The 22316-nt window shown below is 40.2% G+C and overlaps 1 protein-coding gene across 2 annotated transcripts; it reads right to left on the minus strand.

The window, feature by feature from the left end:
• Positions 1 to 263: 263 nt before the first annotated feature.
• ankrd10b (ankyrin repeat domain 10b) lies at positions 264 to 21809 on the minus strand. 2 transcript variants are annotated; one of them, XM_061840829.1, is made up of 8 exons: positions 21281 to 21809; positions 19340 to 19492; positions 16517 to 16608; positions 7957 to 8222; positions 6540 to 6635; positions 2974 to 3156; positions 610 to 909; positions 264 to 397 (listed from the first exon to the last, which is right to left on the minus strand). In XM_061840829.1, the coding sequence occupies exons 1-6, from the start codon at positions 21476 to 21478 to the stop codon at positions 2975 to 2977; spliced, it is 987 nt and encodes a 328-aa protein (XP_061696813.1). In that variant the 5' UTR covers positions 21479 to 21809; the 3' UTR covers positions 264 to 397; positions 610 to 909; position 2974. The 2 variants fall into 2 exon arrangements, with proteins under 2 accessions (XP_061696813.1, XP_061696812.1); XM_061840828.1 differs by lacking the exons at positions 264 to 397; positions 610 to 909 and having other exon boundaries at positions 2766 to 3156; positions 21281 to 21807.
• Positions 21810 to 22316: the final 507 nt, after the last annotated feature.

Here is a 22316-nt window from a genome sequence, read left to right on the forward strand (position 1 = left end):
AACCCATTTAAAATTGAAGATACCATGTTTGAAAAAATACAGATGGTAGACTATTAAAGGAGCCGTATCCTTAATGACATATATCGCACTAAAAATACAAAAATAGAGGAATTATCTAATTATCTATAACTGTTTAGCCGGTTTCCATATTTCTAAACTTAATACATGACGCGGCACTTCCTTATTTGTCGACAAAATGATGTTTGCACCCCCATTTTGGACAAGCGGTAGCGTCCGTCAGGGCGGGGCCACGGTGACGTCTTGTTTGTGCAGCGCCGTGACGGTGAAGGTCGGGCCTTGTGCTGACAGGTGACTTGATTCTTCTCCCCCAGGTCTGAGCTCAGGCCGGGTGGGGCAAAACACGTGAGGCTCATCCGCTCTATTTCAAGACACAAGTCTGCAAGGGGGGGGGGCGTTCGTGAGCCCCAACGTACGAGCCGAACAATTGCAAATAATCGTAACATAATCGCGAGACATTTGTCCCAAATTGGGGAAATGATGTGTGATTAATTGCAGATAAAATCAATGATTGCTGATCTATGTGCAAAAACACCAAAGAGTTGTCAATGTAATAATATTTCAAGAAATGTATGTAAGAAATGTACCAACCACTTTCTTAGTCGCTTATCCTCACGAGGGACACGGAGGCGGGGTAAACACTGAACTGGTCGCCAGCCAATCGCAGGGCACATAGAGACAAAGAGTCGCATCACAATCACACCTAGGGGCAATTTCGAGGGTCCAATTAATGTTGCGTGTTTTGGGGATGTGGGAGGAAACCGAAATGCCCGGAGAAAACCCACGTAGGGATGGGGAGAACATGCAAACTCCACACAGGCGCGGCTGGGATTGAACCCAGGATCTCAGAATTGTGAGGCCATCGCTTTCCAGCTGGTTCAATGTGCCACCCTGTATGGAGATAATATTACAAGAAAAATTGAACAAAGAAATATTGAGAGAAAAGATTTTGGCCAATGGATGGTATTATGGAGGAAAAGAAAAATTTTCAAGAAGAAAAAAATTGTAATTTTCAAAGTTCAATTCATACAAAGTTGGAAATATCTGTCTGAATATTCCAAGATAGTCCAAATTAAGTCATATATCCCAGAGTTGGAATAAAAATATAAATGGAAAAAAAGTTTTGTCATACAGTAATGCTGAGACAACTTGAAAATGCTAATATTGTCATTTTGCAAAACTATGATTTTTGTACATTTGTAATTCATGTGAAATTATTTTCCTCAAAATGTTCACAGCTTTGTTGTTCCAATACTGCCCAAATACCATAATTCCCGGGCAATAAGCCGCGACTTTTTTCCACACGCTTTCAAACCTGCGGTTTATGCGGTGTTGTGGCTAATTTGTGCATTTTTTCTAACGGCCGCAAGGGGGCACTCGAGCGGAAAAGATAAGAGTGAGACCGGTGGAATATATGTGCCGAGGAAGTGACTTTTACCGGTCCGGCCCTGTTAGCGCTGCGCTACCATGTTACTGCCATGATTTTCACCGGTATTTTTTTTTTTTTAAATCAACCAGCCCTGTTAGCGCAGTGCTAGCGTGTTAGCACAGCGCCATTAGCCTTAAAGTCTCTGTTTCTGACAGTCGGATTAAATTATATAGTACCTTAATTTCCCTCTTATAAGCCGTGATTTTTCAAATGCTTTCAACCCTGCGGTTTATGCGGCTAATTTTTGCTTTTTTGTTTTGTAACGGCCGTAAAGGGGCACTCGAGCGGAAAAGGTAAGAGTGACACCGGTGCAATATATGTGCCGAGGAAGTGACTTTTACCGGTCCGGCCCTGTTAGCGCTGCGCTACCAGGTTACTGCCATGATTTTCACCGGTATGTTTTTTTTTTTTTTTTTTAATCAACCAGCCCTGTTAGCGCAGTGCTAGCGTGTTAGCACAGCGCCATTAGCCTTAAAGTCTCTGTTTCTGACAGTCGGATTAAATTATATAGTACCTTAATTTCCCTCTTATAAACCGTGATTTTTCAAATGCTTTCAACCCTGCGGTTTATGCGGCTAATTTTTGCTTTTTTGTTTTGTAACGGCCGTAAAGGGGCACTCGAGCGGAAAAGGTAAGAGTGACACCGGTGCAATATATGTGCCGAGGAAGTGACTTTTACCGGTCCGGCCCTGTTAGCGCTGCGCTAGCGTGTTACTGGCATGATTTTCACCGGTATGTTTCTTTTTTTTTAATCAACCAGCCCTGTTAGCGCAGTGCTAGCGTGTTAGCACAGCGGTATTAACCTTAAAGTCTCTATGTTTCTGCCAGTCGGATTAAATTATATAGTACCTTAATTTCCCTCTTATAAACCGTGATTTTTCAAATGCTTTCAACCCTGCGGTTTATGCGGCTAATTTTTGCTTTTTTTTTTGTAACGGCCGTAAAGAGGCACTCGAGCGGAAAAGGTAAGAGTGAGACCGGTGGAATATATGTGCCGAGGAAGTGACTTTTACTGGTCCGCCCCTGTTAGCGGTGCGCTAGCGTGTCACTGCAGTGATTTTTACCCGTATGTTTTTTAAATACAACGCTAGCACGGCGGCACTACCGTCTTTCTTTGTAGATATCTCGTGTTTCAATGTGGGCACTTGCTGCTTTTAACACAGCTGCGGCGTATGCACGTACCAAATGTTATTTCCTTTCCGAATGTCCTGGGTGAGGCTTATAACCGGATGCGCTCTCTAGGCCGGGAACTACCGTAACTTGTTTTCCTTTTCGGGGTGCCCTCCAATACTTTTTTCCATTCAAAACAAAACAATCGTTGACATTGGCAGTGCTTTAATAAAGATGCTTATTAGGGAAGATGAGGTTACAAACACGTTAGCGACTCAAACTAGGAAACAGTTCTTCAAACGCATACCAAAAACAAACAAACAGCCACACCGGGCTTCCCCTTTACAACAGGGAACGACAGTATTTGAACTAGCAGACCGCCGCTCAATGGCTTTTAAGGCGAGTGAAGAACTAACTTTAGGCTCCATGGTAGAGGAGCACCGTGCTGAAGAAGGTGTGGTCATACAACTGCTCCGCTTTAACCGACTTCTGGTGCTCCTCTTGGCTGATCTCGGGCGACCCCCAGGAGCCCGGGGTCGGGCCGCGCCCCGACGGGAGCTGCTGTTGACGGCGACCGAGTGAGGAAATGCCCACTGACGCTGGGAGGGGAGAAGACAAGACAGTCAAGCGCCTGTGCGAATAAATCATCGGCGAACGCGGCCTGATTCCGGAGGTGACCTTCTCGAAATAGCTCAGTCAGTGCAGTCCTCTGAAAACTGACGTGGACGTGTCGACGGGTTTTGCTGACGTATGAACGATAAATCGTGAAAGACGCTGACGCGATCTCGCGAGTGACGAGCGCGGATCCGCTTGCAAATGGGTCACAACCTGTTTTGTGCATGCTGGACGACATCGTGAACTAGTTTCCGAGGTGGCGCTTGGACGGAAGGGTCAGAATTTTTGAAATGTAATCTTCTATAAACTCATTTCTCTCACGGGCCACCTTGTAGTTCGGGTTTCCCTCAGAGGGCTGTTTTGCCTGTGAAACAATAAAAATGTTTCATCGTTGCATCATAATTTATGAACCAGATTCCGAATCAGACATCAAATCGAATGTGTTTTTCAACTATTCATGTTTGGTAACACAAAAATGCTTGTAATATCGCAACTTGATCACTTATGATATATCAATCCATGCATTTTCTTTGCCGCTTATCCTCACGAGAGTCGTGGAGAGTGCTGGAGCCTATCCCAGTCGTCAACGGGCAGGAGGTGGGGTACACCCTGAACTGGTCGCCAGCTAATCGCAGGGCACAAAGAGGCAAACAGCCGCACTCACAATCACACCTCGGGCCAATTTAGTGTCCAATTAATGTTGCACGTTTTTTTGGGATGCGGGAGGAAACTGGAGTGCCCGTAGGAAACCCACGCAGGCACGTCCAATCTCCGCACAGGCGGGGCCGGGATTGAACCCGGGTCCTCAGAACTGTGAGGTCAACCCTTTCCAATTGAGACACCGTGCCGCCCTGTATGGAGGTAATATTACAAGAAAAATTGAACAAAGAAATATTGGGAGAAAATATTTTGGGTAATTTATAGTATTATGGAGGAAAAGAAATATTTTCAAGAATTTTTTTTTACGGAACATAAATTGAATTGTAATTTTCCAAATTCAATTCAGCTTTACCAGCTGAGCCACCATGCCACCGCATTTATGATATTTGACTGTGAAATTTTTGTACAGATTTTTACAATAATCATGGATCTTAGACGTGGCTTCGCGGGCCACATAAAAATCATGTGGCGTGCCAGATCTGGCCCCCAGGCCTTTGGTTTGACACCTGTGTTCTAAGAATTGCTCGTGCAATCTAAATCAGAACAAGAATCAGGAAAAGTGTATAAGTGGATCAACATTTAATGATTTGACATCATTAATTACAAAGCTACACCTGCTCAACAGTAACACACCCTGATTACTACCTTTCATAAACAAACACCCCCCCTCAAAAAATAACCCCATACTAAACAAAATACAATTCAAGCACATTTGTTCCACTACCAGCTCAAGTAATGAAGATTTTTTTTTTGTTGTTTTTCAAAACTTTACAATCCAATGCAAACTTTTTTTAGGCAGCTGATTACAAAATGACCTTTAACTTTTTTTTTTTTTTTTTAATGAACAATTATAGGCATGCAACATTGCTAACTGAGTGAACATTCATCATACTTGAGCAAAATAATTCTAAAAAAAAAGTAAATGTAGTACAGTGGTAACCCCGAAAAACAATGCCAAAAAAGGCCGGAAAAAAATGGGAGTTTGGACAAAATTAGCATCGAAATATTAATCATTCCTGTGTATTTTATTGGAGTCTCAGTGGGAACTGTTACAGGCAAACATTTTGTGAGCAACGGATTTTGAGTCGGACATTCTCGACCCGGTGTCAGGTAACCGAGTCCGTCTAATTTGTGCTTTTCAGGACAAATGAGTCAAGATGTAGACCGCAGGTGTCAAACTCCAGGCCCGGGGGCCAGATCCGGCCCACCACATGATTTTATGTGGCCCGCGAAGCAAAATCTAGTTGCAATTTCCATGATTCTTGTAAAAATCTCTCCCAACATTTCAAATCGTCATATATCATAACTAATCAAGTTGAGATGTTACAAGCATTTTTGTGTTACCAAACATGAATAGTTGAAAAACAGGTTACCCTTGATTTCTGATTCAGATTCTGGTTCATAAAACTATGTAAACATGATGAGATGATTAAACATTTTTATTGTTTCAAAGGCAAAACGGCCCTTCGAGGGAAACCCGGACTACAACGTGGCCCGCGAGAGAAATGAGTTTGACACCCCTGATGTAGGCAGTCATGTTGGTTTCAAACCGGTTAGCTGCCACATACTTGCCATTTGTTTAAAGTTCTACAACAATCAATGATGTCAAAATTTTACTCAAAACGCCGCCTGCGCAGTTCCTGAAGGTTTCATGGTGGCAACCGTTTGGACTTTGCGACACAGTATTATAAATAAAATTGCTTTAGACGGGGAAAGGAAGTTCCGCCGGGATAACTGAAAGATTGTCATTGACCTTCGAGGTACCACCGTACTAAGCCTTAATTTGTTACATTTACAAGCTTTAAAAGTCGGTAGAAAAGCTGCACTGTGAAAGATTTCGAACTCCATGAGCTACATTCATGTTTGGATTTGCCCTGGCGTCGAGGCAGTTTCAACGATAGAACTCTTACCAACTAGCGCCAGTCACTACCTCGGTGCTCTCGGAACTTCATGAACGACAAAGCGACAAGAAATGTTCTTCAGCAGATTCAGCAAAGGGAAGAAAGGAGGGAGTAGGGCATGATATGACCCAATTCAGATTACATCTCATGGCTATTAAAAAATAAAAAAATAAAAAGTTTCCTTTGAAAACAAACTGCACATTTCCCAACAGATGTAAGCTGTCGCCACAAAAAAAAAAAAAAAGCATACAACAAATTGTATTTAAGACTAATAACCAAAGGACAGTACTCTGTTTACACTCTTCAACCAACTAGAAAAACAAATAATTCTGTTATCTGGAAATGTCCTACAAAATTGTGTAAAATGAGTTTTTTTTTTTAATATAGTAAATCCATTAGTATAACTGGAGAAAGGACTTAAATATTTTGAATTCAGTACATAAGAGAGTAGAAAAGCTTACGCACAGTGCTGCACCCCTTTTTAATATTTTCTTTTTGCATATAAGACGCCAACAATTAAACCATAGCTTGATAATAGCAAAATATATACACAACACCGATGCGAAATACAGTTTTTGAGTGCGCCGCCACACACACACACACACACACACACACACACACACGACCTCTCTACAAATAAGCATAAGAGTTAGTGCAGCGACAAGGCGTCTGCATGGATGCCACATTGAAGACCTCCAGCTCTTTACTTGGTGAGCTGGACGTGGGCTGTCCCCCCTGGTCCTCCCACTGATCCGTGGTCCCCGGCACCGCCCCGTTTGGCCCCAACGCAAAGGGTCCCGGCCCACCTGAGCTCACAGAAGACTCCATCTCCATGCTTTCCATTGGGGACTCTCCAATAATTGGCCCGTTACCATTCTGCATTTCCAGCAGCATCTCCACACCTGATTGAAAAAAAAAAAAAAAAAAATATATATATATATATATAAAGGTATGCAGTCAAAAGACTTTTTACCCCCCCCCCCCCTTTCCATGATAGCCTATTCAGTGAGCTTTAGTTAAATAAGGGTTAAAATAACATCAACAGCTCTCATTATAACTTCCTCTTGTGTAGGATTTCATTCAATTTGCTCAAATTTGTATCGCAAGGATTGTTTTTTTTCCAACCATTCATCCGTGGAAAATTGGTCATTTTGTTGAATAATCATTTCTCGCACAGCAATCTGTACAGGCTAGAGGTAGTTGAACCTGAATCAACGGTAACCTCTGCTGGTTAGTCCGGAGTAGTCATTTCTTATCGTTCCTCAGTGTACCACTACTTCAAGAGGTGCGACAAGACTTGGAAAAAGTACAACTGGCTGCGGATTCACTGATCATGTCTCAAAAATTTTATTTTCGAGCAACTAAAATTCTGCACTAACATTTGTGCAAGTGCAGAACTGTAAACAGCACACAAACCTCCAAATATCAACAGTGAGCAGTGACAACATAGAAGAAAATAACTAAATTATGCGGCGAAAACAGATCCAAGTCAAGATCAAATTTAGCTTATCCTGGACTGACTTGTTCACTCATTGTCGGTCAACATAAAAAAATGTGTTAATATAAATGGTCAAAGAAACTTATCTACCATATTCCAGTCACTCACATTTGAAAAATGTACTGGTGCAGTCGGTCATGCCTGCAGATATAAAGTGGCGGGTGTGTGTTCTGTTTGTAATTATGAGTCTACCCCTTTAAGAGCGGAAGTGGGTGGTGTCAGGTAAACTAAGTAGAAGGAGACCGTGTGCTTCCGTGTTGAAAAAATAATAATACTAAAAAATTAAAAAAGACATCAGGCTGTGGTTGTGCGCTGGATCGGTTTTCATGTGCGCTGAGAGTGCAACTGGTGCGCATTTGCACAGCTTAAAGGGAACATTGGTCAAGACTACATAAAATAAGCGTCATCTTTCAATAGCCACATATTTCTACTCGGAACAAATTTTAGGCGCGTGATTTTTTCGTGCTCGACTGTGCAGATTTGAGAGTGCGATGGTGTGCGGGCCCATACGCGCCTGTCAAATCACAGTGACTGATATTCACGCCATATTTAACGTTCTAGACAACTGTTTTCATTCAGCATTGTGCTTCCTTAATCTGATGTAAATGGGGATCAGGAGTGGTGGCGCCAATCCCAGCTAATTTGGGCCAAAAGGCAGACTACACCCTGAACTGGTCGCCCCCACGCTGCCACGGTCACCAAATTGTGGCACAAAAATGACTCACCGTGAGATCTGGCCTTCTTCACCGGGTTGACTTCCTGGTCATCGGATGACCTCTTTCTGTTGGGTACGCCCTTGAAGAAGCTACGGCCCTGCGTAGTGGAGGGAGTGTGGCCCCCGTTCTGGCTGGTGCCATTGAGAAAGTCTCCGTTATGGAACTGAGCCATGTTTTGTTGGAAGTTCTGGGCATTGGAGAGCAGCTCGGCGCACTCCTGGAAGCCCTGCGCATGGGCCAGGTCGGCGGCGGTCAGCCCGCTGGCATTCCTCACACTGCACAATGGGAAAAGTTGAGTGTCAGAGGGATTCGCTGCATCTTTGCTTGAACACAAATAAAAAGAAAACATGACCCACACACACACACACACACACACAGTGACAGACTTATCAAGCAAACACACTCACATACAGACACGTACAACGATGAAATAAATTTGCCTTTGTCATCATCACGACAGATGATGATGGATCCTTTTTGGATCGTTTGCATCATCTTTTGAATGAATTGAACGGATCCAAATATTTAGAAGACAAGTCTGCTGGCCAAGAGACGGGATTAAAACAATGGAAGCGATGCATTTTCATCCACCTGAACTGATCCAACATGAGAACGGATGATCCAGCGTCACATGATCCGGTATTTGGTGTCCAACGTTCTCGAAACGCAAGATGAGGAAACATGGAGTAGGACCAAGATCACTTCCAAATCCAAACGAGTTATACGGGGATTCAAGTATGCAGTGGACCAGAAGAGCGAGCGCGGGAATTTAATAAAACATACCCAAGCCAATGATATTTGCCACAAATGACAATGATGTGGCCAAAGCCGAGAAGTTGGGATTCCAGAATTGATTCCTGAAAAATCCAAGACTCGAAAGGACGAGGCAAGCATCAAAAGATATACATTCCAGGGTGACTCCATTTGAAGGAACTGAAAAATTCAAGCGTCTTCGTCAAGTCTTGAGTACATTTGGACTTTCAAGGTCAAAGTCTTCCGTCTTGTTTGACGACTGAGCGGAAGAATGGAAGCGTGTGTATCTGTGGTTGTGTGCGCATTCTTCACACTTGTGTTAATCGCGCCTCTTTGCAGCAGACTTTCATAGTGCCAGAAAAGATCAAGCAGACAGCGCTGGGACTGGATCAGTGTCTTTTGCAGAATCGATGCCACTCAACAGTAAAAACCATTATTCGGCGTTATTCCAAAACTACACAGCGCCAATGGAATATAGTTGTTGCGGAAAGAGATTTCGCCCTTAATATTCCAGCGAAGAGATGGATCTCTGCTGGATTAATGAACGGAATTTTCCGTTTGCAAAACAATACTGCACTTGTTCCGTGCGAATGTCATCACAGAGCGTGATGTGTTCTCAGCGCCAACAGAAAGGTCTTTGTTAACCAAATAGAGCTTCTGGAAAAGAGCCAGGATGTGGCTCTATGAGAAAGAAACCACGAACAATGTGCCATTTCATGTACAAATTATATCACCTTAGATCAAATTCTAAAAGGCCTTTGATTTCGCTTGTGCTAGAGTACCGATACGCATGTTTTTTGTTTTTTGTTTTTTTAAATCAAGCGGTTACCTGTAGTTTTACTGTAAGCAAGTGGCATCGACTTCCACAATGTGACAACTTGCGGCCGTTTCAATCGACTCATTGTATCATAAAAAAAAAAACCTTTAGAGAAGTAGTGTACGTTAACGAATTTAACAGTGTCAAAACAACAAAATTAAAAATCACACAATAACTTGTTGCACATTACCCACTCCCCATTTCAAATTAACGCTTCCAACAACAGTAATCAAGTCAAATCATTTGTCCTAAACTTCGGCATGGAAATGTACTTGTCTCACCAAGGAATACAATTCCTATTTGAAATGCTAATAGTTTATTTTAAATAAAAAGGAAGATGCAGATGATGTAAAGCCCCAGATAACCATTGTATGGATAATTAAATCAACTATCATTTGGCTCTTAAAAAGAGTAACTGGACAGATGGGCGCTATTATGTGCATTGCTAGAATTTTTAACATCATTTCATATCTTTACTCATTCCCAACTAAGGTTAGGCTTCGGCTCTGAATACCAGCAGTGTGACCTGAAATGCACTGCTCCGGCACTCCCTATAAGGAATAGAGCCTTTCAGTTGATTTAGCAATGAGATTCATACTTCCATCCATTACTTTCTGCCATTAGTAGAATATCAACGGTTACAGTTTTGTCAAAAACTCCATATGAGTAAATTTAAGAAAATAGATCACAGGGAGCTGCTTTTTGTTAGGTCGGTGATTGTCAAGAGTACGATGGTGAATCTTTTTGATTCAAAATGGGTGAATACCGACAACAGTCATTAGTATTGGGCTGATACAGGCCCTATTTGAAGATATCGGGTACTCAGAAAGACTGCCGGTACCAGGTATCGATAATTATGGCCCACCCAAAAAAAAAAAAAAAAACAACCTGACAAAGTACGTCCTCGTCTTTTTTATTTTTTTCCTCCATCGGCGAATCATAACGTGCACCACACATCTGCCAATGTGTCAACTGAAATATGCATGTATAAAAAACATGAGTACTCTGTATATGAATCAGTAAGTACTCAAGAGTGAATATTTCCACAAGTATCAACAGGAAAATCAAGTGGTATTGAACTTCCCTACTTTTTATTGATCTTTGATTGCTACTTGGATCATCAAACATGAAGTTCCTTTCAAAAGGCGTTTGCTTGATGTCTTATTTTTCATCAGTTATGGTGCACATCGGTTTATGTGCAATAGATGTACAATAAAGTACTACCCTGACTTAGACTGGAATCAAATTTTACATTTTACCAGTTATCTTCAAACGCAAAACGTAATATATGCCTGAAAGTTTGGGTGCTTTTGGGTACAAATTTATCAAAAGTTGATTTAAAAGGTTTTATGGGGACAAAAAGGCAAGTACAGGATTCCTTGAGCGAGACGTGACATCTTTCATCTGTTTAGTTTGAGGTTTTTTTTTTTAAAAAAAAAAAGGAAGCGTTAATTCTGTTCAAATTGCCTGGTATGCTTTGCTTTTCAGTCCTAGGTACATACTGTACGTGTCTTCGCTATCTAATCGTCTAACCTCCCAGAGGCAACCTACATAGTCATGCTAGTGCTTTGACATGGGACTCACGTGATTAACCCTGTCCGTATAAAGGGCTCCTAATGGTTAGTTGGCAAAAGTAAACATTGAATACAAATAATAAAAAAAAAAAAAAAAAAAAAGAAAAAAGCTAAAAAAAAAAATAAAGACAAAAACTAGATACAAGAACAGTCATGGATAATAAGCAAAGCATGCAGGTCTAAAAAAAATTTCAGTTGTGATTCATTGACATCAAAACCTAGCATCAAAACCAATCACCGCAAGAAATACCTCAACAGTTTGCCAGTGTGTAGATAGGAAGCGATAGTGAGAACACTCAATGCCACAACAGTGCGGCTATCCCAGGGAACGGGGCAGACTCAGCAGTGTCTATTCTCCCCCTTTCTAGGATTACTTGAAAAAACCAAGTCATTTCCAACTCAATGGCTGCAAAACAATTAAGACGTACGGTTCTGTTTTAGCAGGTGAGCAAACTTTGTTTTCTCGTTCTTGTCACTTATTGTCACTTTCAGGAAGGAAAATGTGACAAATGATTACAAGATATTGTATCAGGTTAAAAGTGACATTACACAATGAAGACATTTCTTGGCATGACGTTAAAATATTTGACACAGTAACATAACAGTGAATAAATAACCATGGCACAGGATGATTGTTACCATTACACAGTTAATAGGTGAGTACATGGTGCTAAGCAACGCTAACACCTCCTAACTGCTCAGATGTTCTAATATTCTGTGTCTGCGCTCTCCACTCACGGCATTCGGCTTCCTGCTAGCTTGCTAACGGCTACTTTTCAACTTCCCGAGGCTCATGACAAATTTAACTAACATTGATAATGTGAATATTAGTCTCTTTGGCGACAGGGGGAATCATGAGTATTGTCAAATTTACCATTCGTCAATACTTGGAAATGTTTCAATTAGGTTAGACTATATTAGAAAATTTTAAAAATTGATTCTTTTATTATTCTTTCATTATCCCCATTGAGGATTTTTTCGATAGAAATATAACAGGAGTTTAAAGTTAGGGGGAAAAAATGGGTCTGTCTTCCCCCTCCACCCATTCCTGTTTGTAGTATGAAATTAATAACCGTTGTGTCCTTTAGTTTAAATGCAATGATCAACAAATTGATATTTTAAGTATGTGAACATGGAGGGGGAAGTGAAAGAAATCCTGGGGTCCATTTTTTTTTGTGAACAGTTATGATGCCAAGAAGGAAAGGGAAAAGATTAATCCATTCGTCAATCCAGCACTGTGGATCCTGAAGTGGAAAATTTTGGATGATTGATAAAAAAGGACAGGTCCAGCACAAGACCTAAAAATTTATTAAATTCCAACCAAACGCAACAAAGTCGTTGCAAGTGTAAGAATTTCTGTCTCCGCTGAAGGCATATTTGGCCTCTTTGTCCAGAAAGAGGCTCTTCGGGTTCAGGTTGAGTGTGGCGACTAAGCTCAAGATCTTCACAACTTCCACGGAGCAAATGTCTTCTTTTTCCATTTCGGTCCAGTTCTTTGTGCCTTTGTGTCGTGTTCCCGTGGATTCAAGAGGAAGCATTTGGTAGTGCAGGATTGACAGGCAAAGCAACACTTGAGTTGGTCTGACGCTCATTACAAGAAGACTATAAATGATGTGGTTCCGTATTTTGAGTGAAATACAAAAAGGGGTCTCCTTTTAACGGTGTATTTACATTTTGTTTGTAATATTCAATATATCTATAATGGTATGTCCATTTTTTTCTGCATTTGGTAAAGTGACATGTTTTCTGACGTGATTTTTTAACTGACGCTATTGTTTACTGTTGCAAAACATTTACTTTGGATACAAAGTAGATGGAATTACTTGCAAATACAAGTTTTGCTTGTCTAGTGTCTAATTTAAGATACTGTTCTATTATTTTCCCTGTGTTTCGGTGTATCTAATACATTTTTTGTATCTAAGAATTGCTACTTTTGAGTGTGAAATTAAGACTTCAATGGGTTTGTCATGAGCCTCCTTCCCACCTAACTTAGTTTCCCCTCTTAAATGTTCCCAAATAACTTTCCCACTACTTCAAATCATAAACTTTATAATAACAGAGAGTAAGGACAAAAATCTGTGATCTATAAGAGGGAAAAATAACATTGTCATCACTTAAACATTTACTCATCAGGTAATAACCAAATGCACATCACAAGAAATGGAGTGAAGCCAAAACCACCAGGGGTCTTACATGTGCCACGAAAAGTATCTTAATGCAGTTTAAAATGCTTAGTTGAAATATGAACAGCATATATATATATATTTTTTTTTGTTATCATGTGTTACAATGTTTTATTAGCTGTTCTATCAACTAAACTAAGAATTATTCTCTTTGTCATAACAGATTCTGATTACAAAATATCTCAACACCAATAAATGAAATGCTTCTTGGTCAAGTCCAATGCAGAATATTCAAAATATTTTTGCTTACATTGTTAGTGAAAATGTGTTTTTAAATGTAATTAATAAATGAAAATAATTTGAAAAATTGGAAAAATCCACACATCTGAGCTCCCTGGAAGCTTTGGCTCTCACCTCTCTCAAAAGGCGCAAGAACAATTAGCCAAACAGCACGATGCAAAGTATGAAACTGCATAACAAATATAAATTAGGGAATGAATAAAGTGGAACTATATAGTACGAGATTGCTAATTTCAGTCTGTACTGCACTGACATGAATACTTCATAAAAACAATGGAGAGTTACATTACATAAAATATGGTTAACCTGAAAATATACTCTTCCATGTTTACCATATGCAGTCAAAATTTTTTTTTTTTTTTTTTAATGCAAACCATGACATCTTGAGGTAATAATAATGTGACTATTTGGTGTCACATGATCTATTTTATATTTTAGCATTTTTATTTTAAAATTCCCTTTCTGGGCCCTAACGACGTTTACCATTTGCAGTCATTTTTTTTTAAATGCAAACAATGACATCAGAAAGTAATAATAATAATGTGATAATTAAATGTCTCATGATCTATTTTATATTTTAGCATTTTTTATTTTAAAATTCCCTCTGTGGGCCCCGACGATAAACGTCCATTCTGGTGATGTTTCAATATTTCTTTTATATCTTTACAGTACCCCATATGGGCTTTGCGCCAGGAGTAAACATGTTACTAATTAATTAAAATAAAATTGCGATTATCTGCCATAATAATAACAACACGAAGACAAATAGAAGACCAACTAGTTATGATTTATATGATTATATTCAGGTTTAGGAAAAATTTATGACCCAAGGTACTCAAATCTTAAGGTCACAGTAAATTGGTGGTTTATGTTTATATTAGTCACCTTGCTCCTTAATGTTTTAATATATATACTTTTGTTTTTTTTTTCCCCAAACACGAATATATTGTTGATGCAGTTCCATACGATGCAATGCAACTTAGGTCGTGAAAAAAAAAAAAAAACTTTCATAAGTGAAGTGTAATGTGCATTTGGTCATCTAGATAAAACTGTATGTAAGACAAACCAAAACAAACACTAATTAAAAACACACTCTAGATATAACAAATATCATGCAACATGGCCTACAAAGTGAATAACAGTTTATCAACATTTTCATCAAGTTGTCCTTGTGTTCCAGACATTATAGATGACCCCAAAAAAAAAAAAAAGATGCTACTTGAGCTCAAAGCTGTTAGAATCAGTTAATGATCAACTTTTATTTATAACTAGCTCAGATCATACAGGGTCAATTGAGGGCATAAAAAAAAAAAAGAAAGAAAAAGAAACGGTCGTCAATATTTAATCTCGTTGTACGCACAAGGGTCAACTTGATGAGAATTGTCACAATGATAAACAACAATTTCAAAGATGAATAAAATAAAAGCTTTTCAAGGGCGCACCACCAAATTGAGCATTTCGCAATCAAAGTTTATATAAATAATACTATCAAGTTAGAAGTGGCAATATTTGTCGGAAAAATATGCCTTTAAATTTGCGCGACCGAAGACTAACTCGCTACTCAGAGGTGTGACGTTTCATATTACGTCAACTTTTATTATTCCCTCACTCATCGTTCAAATTAAATTCATGTTTAAAGAGTGTTTTAACATGCAATAACAATAATGAACTTATTTTTACACTTGCACATGGATTTAGATGTTACTTCAAGCATTGCCTGTAAAGTTTTACAAAAATTAAAATAAAAGCCGACTTTAAAAATGATATATGATCACAGAAATATGAGTTCATCCCGCAAGCGAGGTTGGTCAATCATTGCAAACAACCTATACGAATATCTACACTTTTTTTTTTTTTTAAGATACCGTAATTTCCGGCCTATAAGACGCGACTTTTTTCCCTACACGCTTTCAACCCTGCGGCTTATGCGGTGATACGGCTAATTTGTGCATTTTTTTTTTCTACCGGCCACTCGAGTGGAAAAGGTAAGAGTGAGACCGGTGGAATATATGTGCCGAGGAAGTGATTGTTACTGGTATGCTGTTGTTTTTTACCGGCCAATTTAGCGTTGTGCTAGCGTGTTGCTGTCGCATCTTAGTGATTTTTACACGTATGTTTTTTTTTTTTTTAAACCGACCATATGAGTGCCACGCTACGTGTTTCGGCTGTATTACTGCCGCGTGTCAGTGATATAGGTATGTTTTTTTTTTTTTTGAATGGCTCTGTCAGTGCTGTGCTACTATGTTGTTATTGTGTAGCTGCCGTAGCTGTTTTTCTTTTCCCCACTGGTATTTTTTATTTTTTTTAACCAGCCCTGTTCGTGCTACCGTGTTGTAGCTATGTTAAGCTAAGCTAAGGTATTAAAACTTCGAAAACTCTTTCTGTGTACAGTCTTTCTTTGCTTTTACACAGGTCCCTGCGGCTTATGTATGTACCAAAAGATATTTCCTTTCCAAATGTACTAGGTGAGGCTTATAACCAGGTGCGCTCTGTATGCCGGAAATTATTGTACTTTAAAAATGATACATGATGGAAAGTAAAGCGCGGCAAGTCTCCATCACAGAAATATGACTTAAATCCGCGAACGGGGTTGGTCAATCATTGCAAGCAACCTCTACAAATATCCTATCTCACTCATGCTTTCTTTTTGTTTTTAAAGATAGTTTTCTCCATTTGTGGCAATGTGCTTGTTCCTTGACAATCATCCCATGCTCTTTTTTTTTTGATTCAATAAAAGAAAAAACTGTAGCATTTACTGTGAATGGAGCCTCAAGACGGGATCACTACTTTTTTTTTTTTTTTTTTTTTTGTCGTAGTACGCCTCTAGTTTATTGAAACATTCAAACCTTTGCTTTTACCCTGGAAATGTCAACAGTGATCATATTCAGGTTTTGGTGGCGAGCCCCTGCAAAGTTGTCATGTCCAGAGTCGGAGAAGAAGAAAAGAAGGGAGGGGAAAGAAAGAAAAAGAGGCGAGATCACAACATTGACCACAGGACTTACTCAGCTTTTGCTCCCTGCACCAAGAGAGCGTTGATGCACTCCAGACTGCCCGCACGTGCAGCCTTGTGGATGGGCGTCTCGCCCACATAGTCCTGAGAGATAACAAGAGCGGCTTGCAGTTAAACATAGAAACACATGTTTGGAGGAGATAGAACAAGACCGAGAGACTCGACATTTTCTCTGTCAAATGTGAAATACACTATCTGCACTGTTTGATAACTCCACTTTTTGACTAGTTTTAACTTTTTTTTTTAAACATTACTTTCTTTTAGTTTTATTTTGTGTTATTAAACAACTTTGGAAACATATCCGATGATTTGAACAAGTGTTACCGTTTGCCGGCATAAATGCCTTTTAAACAACTACCGTAATTTCCAGCCTATAAACCACGACTTTTTTCACACGCTTTCAACCCTGCAGTTTATGCGGTGTTGCGGCAAATTTGTGATTTTTTTTCTAACGGCCACAAGGGGGAACTCAAGCAGAAAAGGTAACAGTGACGCCAGTGGAATATATGTGACTTTTACCGGTATGTTTTTTTTAACCCAGGCCTGTTAGTGCTGTGCTCGGCTGTTGCTGCTGTGTAACTGCCATGTCTCTGTGATTTTTACCAGTATGTTTTTTTTTTTTTTTTTTAACTGGCCCTGTTAGCACCGCTCTAGAGTTAGCGCCATGCTTTTGCTGCTGTGTTACCGCCGCGTCTCAGTGATTTAGGTGTTTTCTTTTTAACCGGCCCAGTTTATGCTGTCATGCCATGTTACTAATGTGTAGCTTCCACGGCTGCTTTTTTTTTTTTTTTTTTACTGGTATGTTGTTGTTTTTTTTAACCAGTCCAGTTCGTTCTACCATGTTGCTATGTTAAGATAGAAAACTGTGTACCATCTTTCTTTGTAAATAGCTCATGTTTCAACATGGGTTTCAATGTGGGCACTTGCGGCTTTTACACAAGTGCGGCTTTTGCGTGTACCAAATGGTATTTCCTTTACAAATGTACTGGGTCAAGCTTATAATCAAGTGCGCTCTGTAGGCCGGAAATGATGGTACGTCTAACGCGTTTTGGAGATCAAACCTAACTAACTACCCACTTGACCAACTTGTAGCCACATTAAAAAAAGCGAACAATCCCAAGTAAAGAAGCCGGCCTTTAAAGGAATAATTTAACATACCTACTAGTTTTGACCTGCATTGATCGGTAGTTGTAGTATTGGTTGTTAAAAGATTAATTAGTTCCATTTGTGTTTGGATTTTATGAAGGCAACTGTGGACCCGTGTAGCTCTTTGAGACGCTCTATAATTAAGCGCTATACAAATAAACTTGACTGTCTTATCCATTTTCCATCTCCAATGTGTGAGTCAGACAAATGAGAACAGGGTGCAAGTCTGCAGGCGATAGATGAACTTTTCACCCAGACTTCAACGCCGCCCTTCTGTAGCAAATTATTATTAAAGAAGCAGTTGCAAGAGAGAGCAAGCGAAGCGGAAAAATACACACACACACACGCATACACCCTGAATGAGTCATAATCAAATACCAGGCTATGCTGGCTGCCGGCAGTCTGGTACAACTGTTTAGCAGACGGCAAATGAGAAAAATCCTCCGCTTTAAAATGTCTTGTTACCATGCAAAACCAGAAAATGCCCAGTTATTCAAAACAAAGTCTTGCAGACACTGAGTCACGATGACGTCAGCGCATTACGTCATTGTGACCCACTAATCCGATTTCTCCAAGTAGTGCAACGGCGCAAAAAAATAATAATAATCCCGGCATCCGAGGACATCCATGAAAAGACAACAAAGATGCCATAAAACTATAAAAAAAAAAAAAAACGCAATACAATGAGATTCCATTTTGAGAGGAGATTATATAGAAATGAGGCGATGATGAGGCAACAGCTTTACGCAGAGTTTCTCATCGTATCAGAGTGATCCTCCTTGATGGGATCAGCCTCAGCTCAAGCTGTCGCGACACTGCTCGTTTTGCTCGTGGCTGAACCAAGCTGAGTGAAATTCTACAGATATATTTATGATACACAATATTGTAATTTGTCTTAGCAGATTCCTGCCTTTTTTTACGTGGCGATGGCGTCTTTAAAGGTGCATTAAAATGATGCGTTACCACTGACTTAGGAATGTTGTTTTTTTTAAGCACTCACAGCAAATTATTAAAAAAATAAATAAATAAATAAACACCACAGTTGCATCGCTGACGTGTTCTTCTTTTGGCGACAAACTAGTTAGAGCAGATGAAAACAACACTGACGCTGGTTGCTGCCAAGGACACTCCGTTTCAACAAGCGCTCCTCTTTCAGTTAGGTCATTTGCCTAATAGCGCCATTGCCAAAGTATTTTATCTACTGTCACAATAGCAATAAAGAGTTCTTGCCCCAAAATATTTGCAAACAGACCCTCACTTGTTGAATTCCTAATAATATCTTGATAATAAATAAGACTGGTGGGCAATGCCAATGACAGTCTGGGTTGAGTTGCCTTACCTAAAAGATCAAATGAAATATGTTAGTTTTGTTGTTGTTGTTTTCAAAATACATTAAAAAAAATTGTACAAGCAAATTTCCATGGTAAAACAAAGACCCCTTGTAAAAATCCCCAATGGCTATAAGATTAACTACGGTAACTAAATGCCTTGGGATTTCCTCTCCTTGTTTCGCTGGTGCAGAAAGACCAGCACTGTGTTCAATTGGGTTCCTTGTTGTGGCAACAATGCTTTTCGAACACTTTAATTAATCAGGTCAGGTGATTTTTTTTCCACTTTTCATCACTGTATCTCCCTGGTGTCAAGTCAACACACTCATCCGCTGTCGCACCTGTCTATTAATGTCTGCGCCGGCTTGCAGGAGCCACAACAAGCACTGGGGATGTCCTCCAAACGCCGAAATGTGAGTGGGCGTCTGGGCAAACTTGGAGGTCACAATGTTGACGCCGCAGCCCACTTGGACCAGATGCATCACGCACTCCAGCTGGGAAGAAAAAAAAGGCATAATTCGGTCATTTTAAATGTGACAGATGATTTAAAAAAAAAAAAAAATAGAAAAAGCTGGTTGGGGCAGTCAAATGTCGTTACTTTGCATGTCGGGCGCTATCTATTTTTTGCCACGCCTTCAATTTCCTCGCAACCAACAATTAACCTGTCTTTTCACAGCCTTGAATTCATCATAGTTTAGCTACAGTAGTGTTAGTGTGGAAACATACAAGTGTTTATCTAAGTGTGAAGAACGCCCCAACTGCGAACGGTATCACACTTTTGGGGGCGCGACGCCACAGCCATTTAGTAGGTGCGCGACAACCCGGCCGTTTATTGCACTGAGCGATGGAGCTGCCCGTGCTTGGATGAGAAACTATCTGCAGTACGATGTGCGTCACTACTTTGGGTGTGCAAAGCTTGTTAATTATTGCACTAAAACACACAGAAGATGAAAACGTAGTCCACGTTTCTGTCGACAACCTCCATTTTGTATTTTTTTTTTAAGTATTAGTACTTTTCTCTGTTTAAATCCTCAATAGAAACCTGTCAGTAAGAATATATTTTTTTAGAAAGTACTTCATTTATGTACTTATTGATGCATAAGTGAAATATGAAGGTGATACAACCGCTTGCACTGTTAATTTTAACGCTCGCAAAGATGTTGGTCGCATTGCAAAATCGGTAAAACTGACGGATTTGTTGCTTTGTATGCAATTACATACAATTATGATCTATGCAATTAGATACAATTATAATGACAACTTGGGCAAGCTGTCATCACTGAAATTTCATGAAAATCCGCTGAGAAACAAAAAAGTTATGACATTTTTAAGATCTTATTTAACCGGGAAGGTGCACAACTTTTTGCTATCTATTGTTTTACCAATACCATAATTAGCTCATATTCCCAATCTTTAAATGGTCATAACTTTGATGTTATTTGAGCAATTGTGACCATTTAAGTCAGTGATTCCCAAACAGTGTGGCGTGAGCGCTGGAAGTTATCAAAGTTTATGTAATTGCTAAAAAAAAAATTATTTTTTAAGAAATAATGTGTCTTCATTCATCTATTTATGCCAGTGAGGCACAATGACAGACAGAACAAAAAAAATTATCTTCTATTAGATGGCAGGAAGTACATACAATAATTAATCTCTCCATTTTTGGTGCTATTTACTTTTGTTGGTGTGGGATTTTTCAATTATAAAATATGTGCCTTGGCTCTACAAAGGTTGGAAATCCCTGATTTAAGTGATATTTTAAAAAGGGATCTCAAAGCGCATGAGTTTGAAATTTTTTGGAAACATCTTTCTGAATATTGTAAAATGGTTGTGGAGGCCAAAAAGTGGTCGTTTGCTTTAAATTAAAGTAGTTTAATTATAGAACGTTTTCGTGGACATGATGAACGGCGTAAACTTCATGGGTTCATTTTTTACCTCGACACAGACTTTTAACTCGTAATTATTAAAAGGAGCGGTAATGAAGATATAGTGTTAAAGTTAGACCAGTGTTATTGAGAGGCTGAGGAGTTATTTTCTATCTAGAGACGATGTAGGCCTCGCTCCAATTAATTAATGTAACCAGTGACGAAAAAACGACCAAAAAAACACGCTCCATCTACGCTATTGTATGCTAACAGTCAACTATGGCGGTTCATTAAGCTAGCAGACGAGGCTAACATCAGGAAATGGCCGAGCCGTCGCGCTCGTTCTAAAACAAAAAAAATGAAAAAAAAAATGGGAGGGGGGGGGGCGAATAAAAACATAACTGGAAATGGACCTACCTTTCCGAAATGAGCTGCCCAGTGTATAGGCGTCCATCCGTAAAATGTGTCCTCCACCGTGAGGTCAGCCGGATTGGCGGCGGTCTGAAGAAAGGAGCACAAGGAGCCGACATCTCCATCCCTGCACGCCCGGTGGAGAGGGAAGCGGCTGTTTAACACCTCCTCGCTCGAAAAGCCAGACTCGCACACCAGCGACATTGTTGGATACAAAATAAATCAATAGCAAATAATAACAATAACAACAATACAATTAAAAAAAAAAAACACGACTGGCCGGGGCGGTGGCGGGGGAAAATGCGGTTATCCGAGCAAGTCCCACGATGACCCGGGTTGACTGGTTGCGAGTCTTTTCTGCCCGACAACACAAGACACAAAAGCGCTCGCAAAGGCCCGCAGACGAAGTGGAACTCGAGAGAAGCCGAGCGAAACCACAAATCCGCCACGGAGATTCCGCAAAAACGTGGAACGGCGCCGAATGAGCCCGGAAGCGGTGGAACGGATTTTACAGAACGAACGGATTGAACTCAAGTGTCGAGGCAGGAGGATTGGAAGGAAATCAAAGTAAAATAATTTAAAAAAAAAGTCCAGACTCTAAAACTGTGCACAATATCCATCCGCTTATCCTCACAAGGCTCGCAGAGAACAGGAGCCTCTCCCAGCTGTCAACAAGGAGGAGGCGGGGTACACCCTGAACTGGTCGCCAGCCAATCGCAAGGCACCGCACTCACAAATCACACCTAGGGGCAATTTAGAGTGTCCAATAAAAGTTGCATGTTTTTTGGGACGTGGGAGGAAACCGGAGTGCCCGGAGAAAAGCCACGCAGGCACAGGGAGAACATGCAAACTCCACACGCGCGGGGTCGGGATCGAACCCGGGATCTCACAACTGTGAGGCCAACACTTTACCAGCTGATCCACCGTGCACAATATCATGAACAAAGATATCTTCTTCTTCTCCTTTTCCTTTCGGCTTGTCCCGTTAGGGGTCGCCACAGCGTGTCATCTTTGACGAACAATAAAACAATTTCAACACAAA

This window comes from Syngnathoides biaculeatus, chromosome 14 (genome assembly GCF_019802595.1).
Source record: "Syngnathoides biaculeatus isolate LvHL_M chromosome 14, ASM1980259v1, whole genome shotgun sequence".
Taxonomy (NCBI): Eukaryota; Metazoa; Chordata; class Actinopteri; order Syngnathiformes; family Syngnathidae; genus Syngnathoides; species Syngnathoides biaculeatus.